Source organism: Pan paniscus, chromosome 8, assembly GCF_029289425.2.
Source record: "Pan paniscus chromosome 8, NHGRI_mPanPan1-v2.0_pri, whole genome shotgun sequence".
NCBI classification, from domain to species: Eukaryota; Metazoa; Chordata; class Mammalia; order Primates; family Hominidae; genus Pan; species Pan paniscus.
This window is the reverse complement of record NC_073257.2, coordinates 144,240,981-144,254,003: the sequence shown is the minus strand read 5'-3', so window position 1 is coordinate 144,254,003 and position 13,023 is coordinate 144,240,981. Positions and strand designations below refer to the sequence as shown.

The 13,023-nt window shown below is 56.6% G+C and overlaps 1 protein-coding gene across 7 annotated transcripts in view; it reads left to right on the top strand.

The window, feature by feature from the left end:
* STK32C (serine/threonine kinase 32C) overlaps nt 1-13,023 on the top strand; it is a 127,437-nt gene that overhangs the window by 48,956 nt on the left and 65,458 nt on the right. The window contains exon 1 of one of the 7 annotated variants that reach the window (XM_014346633.5): nt 11,580-11,679. The exons of 5 other annotated variants lie outside the window; for them this stretch is intronic. Coding sequence is in view for 1 of the 2 variants with exons in the window: in XM_063607610.1 (XP_063463680.1) it covers nt 11,669-11,675 (7 nt within the window). In the remaining variant the exon portion in view is untranslated. Of the gene's footprint in view, nt 1-11,579; nt 11,680-13,023 lie in introns of those variants that run through there. One more of the 7 variants, XM_063607610.1, reaches the window with a different exon arrangement.

The window sequence follows — 13,023 nt, the reverse complement described above, 5'->3', positions numbered from 1 at the left end:
GGACCCCTGGGAATGTGATCGGTGCAGCCTTGGCCTGAGAATGCAGCAGGGCCAGCCTCCCCGACCCCAGCCTCAGAGGGGCTGTGACAGGAAATGACAACGTCCCCCACCCCCTCCTGACCAGCAGAGTTGCTGTAGCCTGTGCTGTGTTTTCTCCAGAGAAACCACTTATTTCTTCCCTTCGCTCCAGCAGCTAATAGGGTGCAGCAGTCACTTCTGGCCGGTTCCCCAGAGGAGTGGCTGCTGGTGGCTAAGATGTTTAACTGGTGGCCCCAGCCTACCCAGACAGCTGGGTGATCGGATGCTTTGTGTCGGCTTCCTTAATGGCAAGCTGACTTCGTCGTCGTTGTTATTATTATTTTGTTGTTATTTCTTGTTTCAAGTGGGGGTTTCAGTGTAGTGTTTAGTATGTCACTTCCCCTGGCGAAGCCATGGCTGTGGGTTAAATAAGTGAACTGCAGAAGGACAGGCGCAGGTACAGGTGGGCGCAGGCACAGGTGGGCACAGGCACAGGTGGGCGCAGGCACAGGTGGGCGCAGGCACAGGTGGGCGCAGGTACAGGTGGGCGCAGGCACAGGTGGGCGCAGGCACAGGTGGGCGCAGGCACAGGTGGGTAGCTGACGCCTGGCACTGCCCTCTTCATCAGCCACCAGAAAACTGCAGGAAACCACCCAGGAGCTGTCTCAGAGAGGACTTTATTCCAGTTCCAGCAGCCACTCTGGACGGCCTGGGGAAGCTGGCGCAGCTGGCAGGGCGTGTGGCGGGGATGGGCGCTGTGAGAGCCGGGGTGGGCGGCTGCGAAGCCTCTCGGGCGTGGTGCGGGCTGGTTGGCGCACCTTGGTCCTGCACTGGGCATTTTCAGCACATCCGCTCTTCCCAAGTGCAGCGTGGCTGCTGAGTGTTACACAATTTAGCGCCTCCCCGCCCGGCACCTGTCGCCCCCGCCCCCGGAGCGGCTGGGCTGCTGCCTGGCCAGCTGGCGGCTCTGCCTCCAGGCCAGGATCAGGGAGGCGTCTCCCTCTGAATGTCGGCGCTCAGCAGGGACGCTGCTCTGAGAGTGGCAGCGGACAGCATGGGGAGAGTGGCCCCTGTGAACAGGCTCCCGTCTGAGGAGCTCTCTTCCCCCCAGACCCCACCATCCTGGTTGGGCTGAAATAGCCATCGTCAGAGAAGTTGCCCCGCGGCCTTAGCACCATGTCTGATCTCCCACCCGGGCTTCTCCCAAGGTGGAGCAGGTTTCTGTGGGTCCTGGAACCAAAGCAGAGGGGCCTGCAGGTGCCAGGAGGGAATCTGCCTTTTCATCTCACGGGTACCTACACAAACCACCTGACCGGCCCAGGGGGATACTCCCTGTCCGCAACAGTGCTTTCCAACCGGAGTCCTTTTCTGATAGAAGATTTCTGATAGAAGATTTTCAAAGACAGTATTTCCTGGGCTGGGCTTCATGAACATACTCTTTGGGCTATGTGAGAATGTTTTTTTCCTTTAAAAAAAGACAATCATATTAAGCTTGGAAGACACTGGTCCAGGCCCACTAAGACGTGAGCTGGCAAATTGGCTTTCTTTTACCCAGCAGGAGCGGGCCTGGTAAGGTACGTTAGGAATAGCTGGGGCACTGTCTGTTTTATGTTGTATTTAACAGGCTTTTGTTTTTTAATAAACAGAGAGGCCCAAAGAAGGAAACAGAAAAGAACCCATAATCTCACACCCAGATAACCCCTATTGCCAACAAAAATAGTTCAAGTAGAAGGGTCAAACACGGACATAGTCTAGAGAAGCAGAAGATGGGGCCTGAAGGTCACTCTGTCTATGCACCTGTGTGTGTATGTGTCCACGAGGATCACGTGTGTGTGTTTAAAGATAGGTCTTCCTCTGTTGTCCAGGATGGAGTGCAGTGGCGTGATCATGGAGTGCAGTGCCATGATCACAGAGTTTAGTTGCATGATCACAGAGTGCAGGGGCGTGATCATGGAGTGCAGGGGCGTGATCACGGGGTGCAGTGGCGTGATCACAGAGTGGAGGCCTCAGAGTGATCACGGAATGCAAGGGTGTGATCACCGAGTGCAGAGGCGTGATCACGGAGTGCAGTGGTGTGATCAGGGAGTGGAGATGCGTGATCACGGAGTGGAGTGTTGTGATCATGGAGTGGAGTGTGGTGATCATGGAGTGGAGTGTGGTGATCATGGAGTGGAGTGTCGTGATCACGGAGTGCAGGGGCGTGGTCACGGAGTGGAGTGGCATGGTCATGGAGTGGAGTGGCATGGTCATGGGGTGCAGGGGCGTGGTCACGGAGTGCAGGGATGTGGTCACGGAGTGGAGTGTCGTGATCACGGGGTGCAGGGGCGTGGTCACGGAGTGCAGGGGTGTGGTCACGGAGTGCAGGGGCGTGGTCACGGTGTGGAGGCCTCAGCGTGATCACAGAGTGCAGGGGCGTGATCATGGAGTGCAGTGCCATGATCACAGAGTGTAGTTGCATGATCACGGAGTATAGTTGCATGATCACGGAGTGCAGGGGCGTGATCACAGAGTGCAGGGGCGTGATCACAGAGTGCAGGGGCGTGATCACGGAGTGCAGTGCCATGATCACAGAGTGTAGTTGCATGATCACGGAGTGTAGTTGCATGATCACAGAGTGCAGGGGCGTGATCACGGAGTGCAGGGGCGTGATCACGGAGTGGAGGCCTCAGTGTAGTCACGGAGTGCAGTGGCATGGTCACGGAGTGCAGGGGCATGGTCACGGAATGCAGGGGTGTGATCATGGAGTGGAGGCCTCAGCGTAGTCAGGGAGTGCAGTGGCATGATCATGGAGTGCAGGGGTGTGGTCACGGAGTGCAGGGGTGTGGTCACGGTGTGGAGGCCTCAGCGTGATCACGGAGTGCAGGAACATGGTCATGGAGCGCAGGTGGCGTGATCACAGAGTGCAGGGGCGTGATCACGGAGTGCACGGGCGTGATCATGGAGTGCACGGGCGTGATCATGGAGTGCAGTGCCGTGATCACGGAGTGTAGTTGCATGATCACGGAGTGCAGGGGCGTGGTCACGGAATACAGGGGTGTGATCATGGAGTGGAGGCCTCAGCGTAGTCAGGGAGTGCAGTGGCATGATCATGGAGTGCAGGGGTGTGGTCACGGAATGCAGGGGTGTGGTCATGGAGTGCAGGGGCGTGGTCACGGTGTGGAGGCCTCAGCGTGATCACGGAGTGCAGGGACATGGTCATGGAGTGCAGGTGGCGTGATCGTGGAGCGCAGGTGGCGTGATCATGGAGTGCAGGTGGCGTGATCATGGAGTGCAGGTGGTGTGATCATGGAGCGCAGATGGCGTGATCATGGAGTGCAGGGTTGTGATCACGGGGTGCAGGGTTGTGATCACGGAGTGCAGGGGTGTGATCACGGAGTGGAGGCCTCACCGTAGTCAGGGAGTGCAGTGGTGTGATCATGGAGTGCAGGGGCGTGGTCATGGGGTGCAGGGGCGTGGTCACGGAGTGCAGGGGCATGGTCATGGTGTGGAGGCCTCAGCGTGATCACAGAGTGCAGGGACATGGTCATGGAGCGCAGGTGGCGTGATCACGGAGTGCAGGGGTGTGATCACAGAGTAGAGGCCTCAGAGTGATCACGGAATGCAGGGGTGTGATCACCGAGTGCAGGGGCGTGATCACCGAGTGCAGGGGCGTGATCACGGTGTGCAGTGGTGTAATCACGGAGTGGAGTGTCGTAATCACGGAGTGGAGTGTCGTGATCACGGAGTGCAGGGGCGTGGTCATGGGGTGCAGGGGCGTGGTCACGGGGTGCAGGGGCGTGGTCACGGAGTGGAGGCCTCAGCGTAGTCACGGAGTGCAGGGGTGTGGTCACAGAGTGGAGTGGCGTGATCACGGGGTGCAGGGGCATGATCATGGGGTGCAGGGGCGTGGTCACGGTGTGGAGGCCTCAGCGTGATCACGGAGTGCAGGGGCATGGTCATGGAGCGCAGGTGGTGTGATCATGGAGTGCAGGGGCGTGATCATGGGGTGCAGTGGCGTGATCACAGAGTGGAGGCCTCAGAGTGATCACGGAATGCAGGGGTGTGATCACCGAGTGCAGGGGCGTGATCACGGAGTGCAATGGTGTGATCAGGGAGTGGAGGTGCGTGATCACGGAGTGGAGTGTTGTGATCATGGAGTGGAGTGTCGTGATCACGGAGTGCAGTGGCTTGATCACGGAGGAGTGGCATGATCAGGGAGTGGAGTGGCATGATTATGGAGTGCAGGGGCGTGATCATGGAGTGCGGGTGGGTGATCACGGAGTTCAGGAGCGTGATCATGGCTCATTGCAGCCTTGACCTCCTGTGCTCTGGCCATCCCCCTGCCTCAGCCTCCCAAAGTGCTGGGATGACAGGTGTGAGCCACTGCACCTGGCCAGATGTGTATGTCTTTACACACATGCATGTACTTGTCACGTAGAGTCTGTCATTTACATGAAGAGGAGTGTTGTGTGCAGAGTGTTCTGGACTCCTGCAAAGGCTTTATGTTGTCTCTTTGGGATATGTTCTTATCAGCATGCCGCTCCACCTAGTTTGTAACGTCTGCACGAGAGTCCGTGTTATGGCCGTAACATGGTCATGTCACCTCACCTGTTACGGACACGGGTAGCCCAGGGCTTTTTGTTCTTAGACTTCAGTCGTGAAAGTCACTGCACATCGGTCTTGATGAATTTTTGTGGGCTTGCTGACTGTGGAACTTCACAGTTGCAATCATTACTGTGTTAAACTGGGTGCAGCTGGACTGTTGATCACTGTTGCTAATTGCTTCTAGAAGGGCTGGGCCACTTATATGCCCCGTCCCCCACCCCCTGCATGGTATATGGGCAACTGGCACTGGCTGTATTCAAGACAAAGGGCATCTCCTTGCTATTTTGACTTGGATTGTTAAATGGGGACTGAGGCAGGGCAGTCTTGGGTCTGACACACTCTTGTACCACGAGTGGCCCTCGTGGCCTCTGCCCCGTCTCCTGTTGGGTTGGTTTTCTCAATAATCTGTATAAGTTCCTTGTAAGAAAAGTAGCCCCTTGTTTGTCATATGTATTGCAAATGCCTTTTCTCAGTTTGTAGTATTTTGAATTTTTTTTTTTTTTTGAGACAGAGTCTCGCTCTGTCACCCAGGCTGGAGTGCAGTGGTGCGATCTCGGCTCACTGCAAGCTCTGCCTCCCAGGTTCACGCCATTCTCCCGCCCAGCCTCCTGAGCAGCTGGGACTACAGGCGCCTGCCACCACTCCCGGCTAATTTTTTCTATTTTTAGTAGAGACGGGGTTTCACCGTGTTAGCCAGGATGGTCTTGATCTCCTGACTTCGTGATCCACCCGCCTCAGCCTCTCAAAGTGCTGGGATTACAGGCGTGAGCCACCACGCCCGGCCAGTATTTTGATTTTTAAAAACTGTGTTTATTGTTATCTATGCAGAAGCTTTGCATTTTTGTAGGGTTCTGTGTATCTTCCTGGTCAGGAGCCCTTTCCCTGTAGCTTCTGCAGTCTTTGTCTTCCTTGGAGAGGCCTCTCTTGCTGCAGGATTACAGATAAATTCACCGGTGAATTTTTGTTTTTAGAACTCACGGAGGCATGGCATGTGCGGGGCATGGCATGTGTGGGGCATGGCATGTGTGGGTCTTTGCTGGGTTTATAGTTTCTTCTGTCACTGGACATGAGGTGGGGATCTAGTGTCTCCAGGTCTCTTTCCTGACCCCACAGAGTGATGGTGGAGCTTCTCTGAGAGCCAAGTCAGAGGGCAGAGTCTGCAGAGAGGGGTGTGAGCAATGGGTTCCCAGGGGGTCTTCATGGTAAGAAGTCTATTCCTAAGCTGCCCCCTCAAGACCACCCCCACCTCTCCCTGGAGGGAACTGGGGAGGAATTCCGAAGCCTTGCTTTGCCACTGCAGCCTTCTGCCATCAACAGGACGTTCATGTGATTTTATTGTGATTTGGGAGATGAAGAAAGACCCTCTCCCAGGTGAGCCAGAGTGCAGGCTGGCCCTGCACCGAGACAGCCAATGAAGGAGAGGTCGGGAGGGTGTGTCGGGCCCCGGGTGAGAAGCCAGGTTCCTGCAGCCTGAAGGCAGAGGTTTGGAAAGGAGCATGTGTGCATGTGTGTGTGCACGTGTGTGTGCACTTGTCTGTGCAAGGAACTCAGAAGAGACACCCTGCTCCCCACAATGCTTTGCCCCGACCAGCTTGGGTCAAGGTCGAATAAAGTCCCCTGCAGGCCTGGGATGTTGCCTGCAGCTGTCCCAAAGGCTGCTGCGGTCCCAAAGGCAGTTGCAAAGCAAGGCTCTGGACTCCTTGCCGATTCCCTGCAGGGCCACGGGCAGGCAGGTGATCGGCCACTGAGCTCTCAGTGAGCTCCAGCTGCCATCCAGCAAGGCGGTGGGCACAGAACTGCAGCCGGGGGCCAGGCTGGCTCTCTGGGTTCCTGAGAAGGAAACTGCTCAGTGGATAGGAAGGGCAGCATGCCATGTTTCTGGATGTTCAGGGCCCTGGTGTGGTCCCAGCCTCCTCAGCCTGGCCACCTCCCTGCCCAGGAATGGTGGGCTGGAGCCCAGTTTTATGGCCGTCTCTGTGCTGCAACTCGGGAAGTCCAGGTGCTGGTGTCCTCCCTGGCTCTCCAGCGGCTCTCGTGGAGGGCCCTGACTCCCCTCGGCCCGTCATCAGGTGGTTTTGATGGTCCTGGCCAAGACACGCAGCCCAGAATCCACAAACTTGTGCATCCACAGGAAGGCAGACTGCTGGCCCTGCTCGGCTCTTCTGACTCTTATTTTTGGAGACATAAAAGAGAACAGAGTCTTACACTCTGTCTAGAAATAATGCCTTTCCTTACTTCAATTCAGTTGGTCAAAAATAGGCACGTCCCTTTCCCAGGGTGATAATCCAATCCTTTGAGCTGGAAGGAGGAATGGAGGAGGGGAGGCTGGGCTGGGGAGGGACAGGCACAGAGGCCGTTCAGTGAGCCCAGATGGGGCGCAGCCACGGCCTCGAGCCCTGGGGAGCCATAGCCTGCGTCTGACCTGGACTCTTGGGGACTGTGGGCCACGCTGGGGTAACGGAGGAAACCTTGGGAGAAGACACATTGTGTTTTTTTTTTTTGAGGCAGGGTCTTGCTCTGTCACCAGGCTAGACTGTAGTGGCGCAATCATAGCTCACTGAAGCTTTGAGCTCCTGGGCTCAAGCAATCCTCCCACCCCAGTCTCCTGAGTAGCTGGGACTATAGGTGTGTGCCATCATGTCCAGCTAATTAAAAACTTTTTAAAAAAAAATTTTTCAGAGATGGGGGTCTTGCTATGTTATCCAGGCTGGTCTCACACTCCTGGCCACAAGCAGTCCTCCTGCCTTGGCTTCCCAAAGTGCTGGCCTCACCCCTTTTGTGCTCTGAGTGTATCGGGTGGATGCAGATGCTCCAAGTGCCTGTGGTGATGTCCTTCTTGGCATTCACAGGTGCACAGGACCACATTTAGACACCGTGTAGCTGGCACAGGTGCTGACCCTGACCCTGTTCCAGTGCCCAGTGCCAGGAGGTCTGTGGGATGGCTGGTGTCTGTAGGATCACACGCCTGATGCCAGCCGATCCCAGACTTGGCGTGGTGGCATCTCATCACTCTGCTGAAAGCTCACTTTTCTGCATCTTCCCTTGAAAATGGTTTTTCTGCTGCGGTCATGCTGTTTTCTGTGTTTCGCTGTGGGTCCACCTTCTGATTTGTGTGGACTGGAAAATTGCTGACCAAAAAGCTGGTCCAAAAGCTGGACCCCAGAATTACCTCCAGGCTCATCTCATGATGAGGGAAGCCTCGCATGTGGGTCTGGCGTCACCGGGTGGCAGCCTGGTGGTGTGGCGGCTTGGGGGCCTCCCATCCTCGCGGGCCTTCACCGTGACCATTCCGCATGCCAGGGTGGAAGGCAGCCACCACTTGCGGGGTGGGGGGCTGAGGTTTCCTAGGCAGAGAGGGTTTTCCTGTACAGTCTCCTGCCCGACACAGGCCTGGGTGTCTGCTTCTCAGAGATGCCAGGAGGTGGGGAGAAAAGAGGGGCAGGAAGAACATGGAGCTGCTGAGGAGGTTTCCGCTGAAGGCTGTGGTTTCTCTAATGGAAGGGGACGTTTGAAGGGATTTCCCGGGAAGACAGACCCTGGAGCCCGAGAGAAGGTGGTATGGGAAGCCCATGGGCCCAGGTCCTCATCCCTGCGGAGTGATGCGTCAGTGACGGTGGGTGGCTCTGCACTGCGCTGGCCCCTGGCCACTGGCCCCGTGGCCTGGCTGTGCTCTGACCCTGCATTGCAGTGACACGTCGGTGGAGTGGCCAGAAGGAAGAGTGGGCGCTGAGACTCCGAGGTGATTCTGGAGCAAAATCCTAGGATGTCCTGGGCTCTCGTATTGCTTGGATTCCAGGAAAGGGACCTGATTCTCATCCTACGTCCATGGTACGACATCTAGATGTTTCCAAGGCCAGGATGGCTGCCTCCAAGGGCAGGTGGGGCAGATTCATCCCAGACCCCTGGACCTTCCCTCGACCTCTTGCACCTGCCAGCCTTGCTACTGTTGCTGACTCACCATCTTCCCCGGGGGTCCCAGCACCCACCCCCACCAGCAGCCCTGTGGGGCTGTGTGTGAGTAGCCATGGGGCCTGGTGGGGCAGCACTGCCCAGAGACATGGTGGGCACGGGTACGGGGATGCCGGACCTCCCGTGGCTGCTGTCAGGGCTGAGGCCAGACGGGCTTATGGGCCAGATGGCAGCACCAGGGACAGCATCTGCTGCCTGGGCCCCCTGGGTGCTTCCAGGAGGAACTTGGTTCCTCGGCCCTGGGGGACACCGTGAACCACACACTGGGCCTGCTGTGCCATGGTGCTGGGCCCTCAGAAGCTGGGGCTGGCACAGGGTTCTCGGTCCCTGTCCCGGCTGTCACCTTCCATGTTGTCCCCTCTCTGGAGCTGGGGCACCCTCCAGGGAGTGGAAGACAGGGTGGATTTAAGGCTCTCACTGAAGGAGTCCTGGGAGTGACTCAGCCTTGCCACGTCCCTGGGGGAGGAGGCGCCTGCTGGCTGCCTGTGCGGCAGAGCGACAGGTGACTTGGGGGTGGAGGTGGCCGCCTGCCGAGGAGGCTTTGGACTCGGGGACATCTCGGGGCCCTCCGAGGCCTGGTTCCCGTGGATTTTGAGGTTTGCACTCAGCCGGGTTTATTCTGCAGACAGGCCCACGCCTGAGGGTCCAGTGCAGCCTGAGGATCCGGCGTCCGTGTCTCCTGGTGGGCTGAGGGCAGGGGAGGCTCTGCGGCCAGGCCCTGTTAGATTCCCAAGCCTCAGGTGAATGTCAGGGGCGGTGCAGCCTCCACAGCCTGGTACGAGGTTTTGTCACTGCACATTTCCTGCAAAACAACCGTGAACAGTTGTCAATCTTCATATATTGACCTCCCATCAAACACATACGAAAATTTCTCTGTAAAGAAGTGTCCAAAATAAAACCGTGCACTTACCATGAGATAGGATTTAAAGCAGCCGCCTCTCCTTAGCAATGGTGTGTTGCTTCTGTTGACCCACATTTGGTGTGGGATGGGCATTTGATTCAGACGCCACATTACCCTCGTGTGAGTCCTGAATCCGGGCGCAGCTGTTGGCTGCTCCCCAGGCCCTAGGACAGGAGGAGCCACCCTCTCCGCTGAGTCCCAGTGTGGCCACACCCAGCGTGGATGGTGCTTGCTGTCTGGTCCCGTCCTGAGCAATGACCCCGCAGGCATCTGCAGACTGATGCATTCTCCATGTAGGTTGCATTTCCAGCCCCAACCCCTGCACCTCAGCTTGCTTCACCTCGCAAATGTTTAAGTCGATGTGCACCTCCCATATCTTGCGGATCTTATGGAAAAAGAGAACAGAGCCCAGGGTCACACCAGGAATCAGCTGGGAAGTCAGAAGCGCAGTTGGCAGCCCGGGCCCAGTCAGTATGGGGCTGGGGTCAGCACACGCATAGTGGGCTCTTATGATCTTTCACTTAGATCCACTCTCATTCATTCACTCACCATTCACTCACTGTGTGTTCATTCACTCATTCACTCATCTCTCATTTGCTCACCTCATTCACTCACCATGCATTCATTCACTTACCATGTGTTCATTCACTCACCATTCACTCACTGCATTCATTCACTGTGCATTCATTCACTCACCATTCACTCACCGTGTGTTCATTCTCATCTACTCATTCATTTACTCATTCATCTCATTTACTCATTTGCTAACTCCACTCATTCGCTAACTCCTTCACTCATTCAGTAACTCCTTCACTCATTCGGTAACTCCTTCACTCATTCGGTAACTCCTTCACTCATTCGGTAACTCCTTCACTCATTCGGTAACTCCTTCACTCATTCGGTAACTCCTTCACTCATTCGGTAACTCCTTCACTCATTCGGTAACTCCTTCACTCATTCGGTAACTCCTTCACTCATTCGGTAACTCCTTCACTCATTCGGTAACTCCTTCACTCATTCGGTAACTCCTTCACTCATTCGGTAACTCCTTCACTCATTCGGTAACTCCTTCACTCATTCGGTAACTCCTTCACTCATTCGGTAACTCCTTCACTCATTCACTCACCATGTATTCATTCGCTCATTCATCTCATTTACTCATTTGCTAACTCCCCATTCACTAACTCATTAACCGTGCATTCGTTCACTCACTCACCATTCACTCACTGTGTTTTCATTCACTCATCTACTGATTCATTCACTCATTCACTCATTCATTCACTCAACAGGGCTTTGTTGAGAACAGAGATCTGGAGGAGGTACTGCAGTGATATCTCCCTGAGCCCCACAGACACCTGCAGTTGCCCCACCCTAGAGCTGCAGGGACTTAGAGCCCGTTCACAGGACCTTTAGGGCTGAGCAGCTTCCTTTCTTGACTGGGGGCTGCCCTCTTGGTGGGGTCGCTTAGTGAGCACAGAAAGCTCTATCAGATGCCCCGTCAGCCTATTCAAAGCAGTGGAAAGGCTGAGTGGATTGGAACTGATTTGTGTGAAGCTAAGTAAATGTATAGGATGTTAACAAACAAATACTGTTGAGGGGGGCAGCAAGGAAAAAAATGATGTGGGCAACTGCAGTCTTCATTGGGGTGAAATCTTGGTGAAAACGACACACTAAATAGGGATATGGTGAGCCCAGGGTGCAAAGCGTGCGGCTCTGGGGAAGAGGGCTCCGGGCAGAGGGAGCTGTTGGTGCGCAGGCTGCATGGTGGGCACACTGGGCTGCTTCAGAGAGCGCAGCAGAGTCAGGCACAGGAAGGGTGGAGGAGCCGAGGCCAGAGGGGTCTGGGGCTGGGTCCTGGACGGCTTGCTGGCAGCCGGAAGGACATGGGCTATTACTTGAGAGAAATGGGAGTGTGGAGCCTTTGAGCAGAGCGGGGCTTGACATGTTTGTTTCAAAAGGACGACGCCTGCAGCTTTGTTGAGAATAGATTCTAGGGCGAGGGTGGAGGCGGGGAGACCAGGCTGTTGCAGGAATCCAGGCGCGAGTGGACGGTGGCCAGAAGCAGAGGAGGGGCAAGATGCGGTCGGAGTCTGGGAACGCTTGAAGGAAGAGCCTGCAGGATTTCCCGACAGACGGGCTGGGGTGTGAGACAGAGAGGAGTCGAGCCCATGCCAAGGATTCAGGCCGAGCATCCGGATGAGCTGTTGGTAACTGGGGCTGTGGCAGTGTGAGCTGGGGAGCTGGGTTGAGGGCACGTTAGATTTGGGTTGTGGGTTTCAGACATTGTATTCGTTTGCTCGGGTTGTTCGTGGGTGGCATAAACAACAGCCGCTTGCACTCTCACAGATCCGGAGGCTGGAAGTCCGAGACCACGCGCCGGCAGGGTTGGCTGCCTCTGAGGCCTGGCTCCTTGGCTCGTGGGCAGCGTCCTCACGTGGCCGTTCCTCTGTGGGTGTCTCCATCCTGATCTTTTCTGTGAGGACACGGTCCAGTGGGATTGGGCCCACCCACGTGACCTTGCTTCACCTTAACCAACTCTTTGAAGATCTCATCTGCACACACAGCCACGCTCGGAGGCACGAGGGGTCAGGGCCTCAGCTTAGGACTTCGGGGGCACAGCACAGCCCATGACACACCTACCCTGCCGGGGCTTGCAGGCACACCTGGTCTGTCCTTTCCCCATTTCAGCTGAGCTGGAGAGAAGCTAGACATGCATTCAGGGTAGGGGCCTTGCCCCGCCAACACACACAAACATGAGGAGGTCCGGGCGTCCAGGCACTGAGCAGTGGTGTTGTCACTGAGGCAGCCCCAGTGCTGCCTGGGAATGGGCAGGGCCGTGGCTCTGAGCACAGTGTGCCCAGGAGGCCGCAGGAGTCTCTGGAAAACTCAGACTCCAGATCCCCACCCACACCTGGAAATTTTGTTCTGTAGGTGTGGGGTGTCGGGGAGGGCGCGAGTCTGGGGTCAGGAACGGGTGATCCCAGGTCACTCCGATGTGTGCTTTGGCCACCTTAGGGAAACACCACCGTGGTTTTTCAGTGGCGGGGGCTGGATCCATGGTTGCAGGTCTTACCAGCTCTCCCAGCCGGACATGACCGTGTCATGCTGACGCCACGGCCACCTTCTTCCCACCCTGAGTGCTGTGTGTGGGGTCAGATTTGGCCACAATGGACGGGACAACATCTTTCTGTGTGAGGCCAGGTGTGGGGCCAGCCTCAGCTGCCCAGTGAGGCAGGGCGTGGGCACAGCACGGGCCCACACTGTTGGGACAAGGAGCCAGGGGCTCTGGGAACGTGGCCTCTGTTCTGACCCTCCATGCTATTCTTGCAGCTCTCTGCCTGGGTCTCTTGCCAGGTGTGCTGGTTTTTTCTGAGTGCCAGGGGCCTGGGAACTGTTGCTGTAGGGCTGCCTGCTTTACAGATGGGGTGTGTGGGCCACTGCCACGTGGGGGCCGAAGCTGGCTGGAAGTGCCTGAGCCCAGGGACACTCTTCTGGATGCCAGAGTCCCCAGCCATGGGTCGGGGGTGCCGGCTGCTGAATGGAGGGCCCCG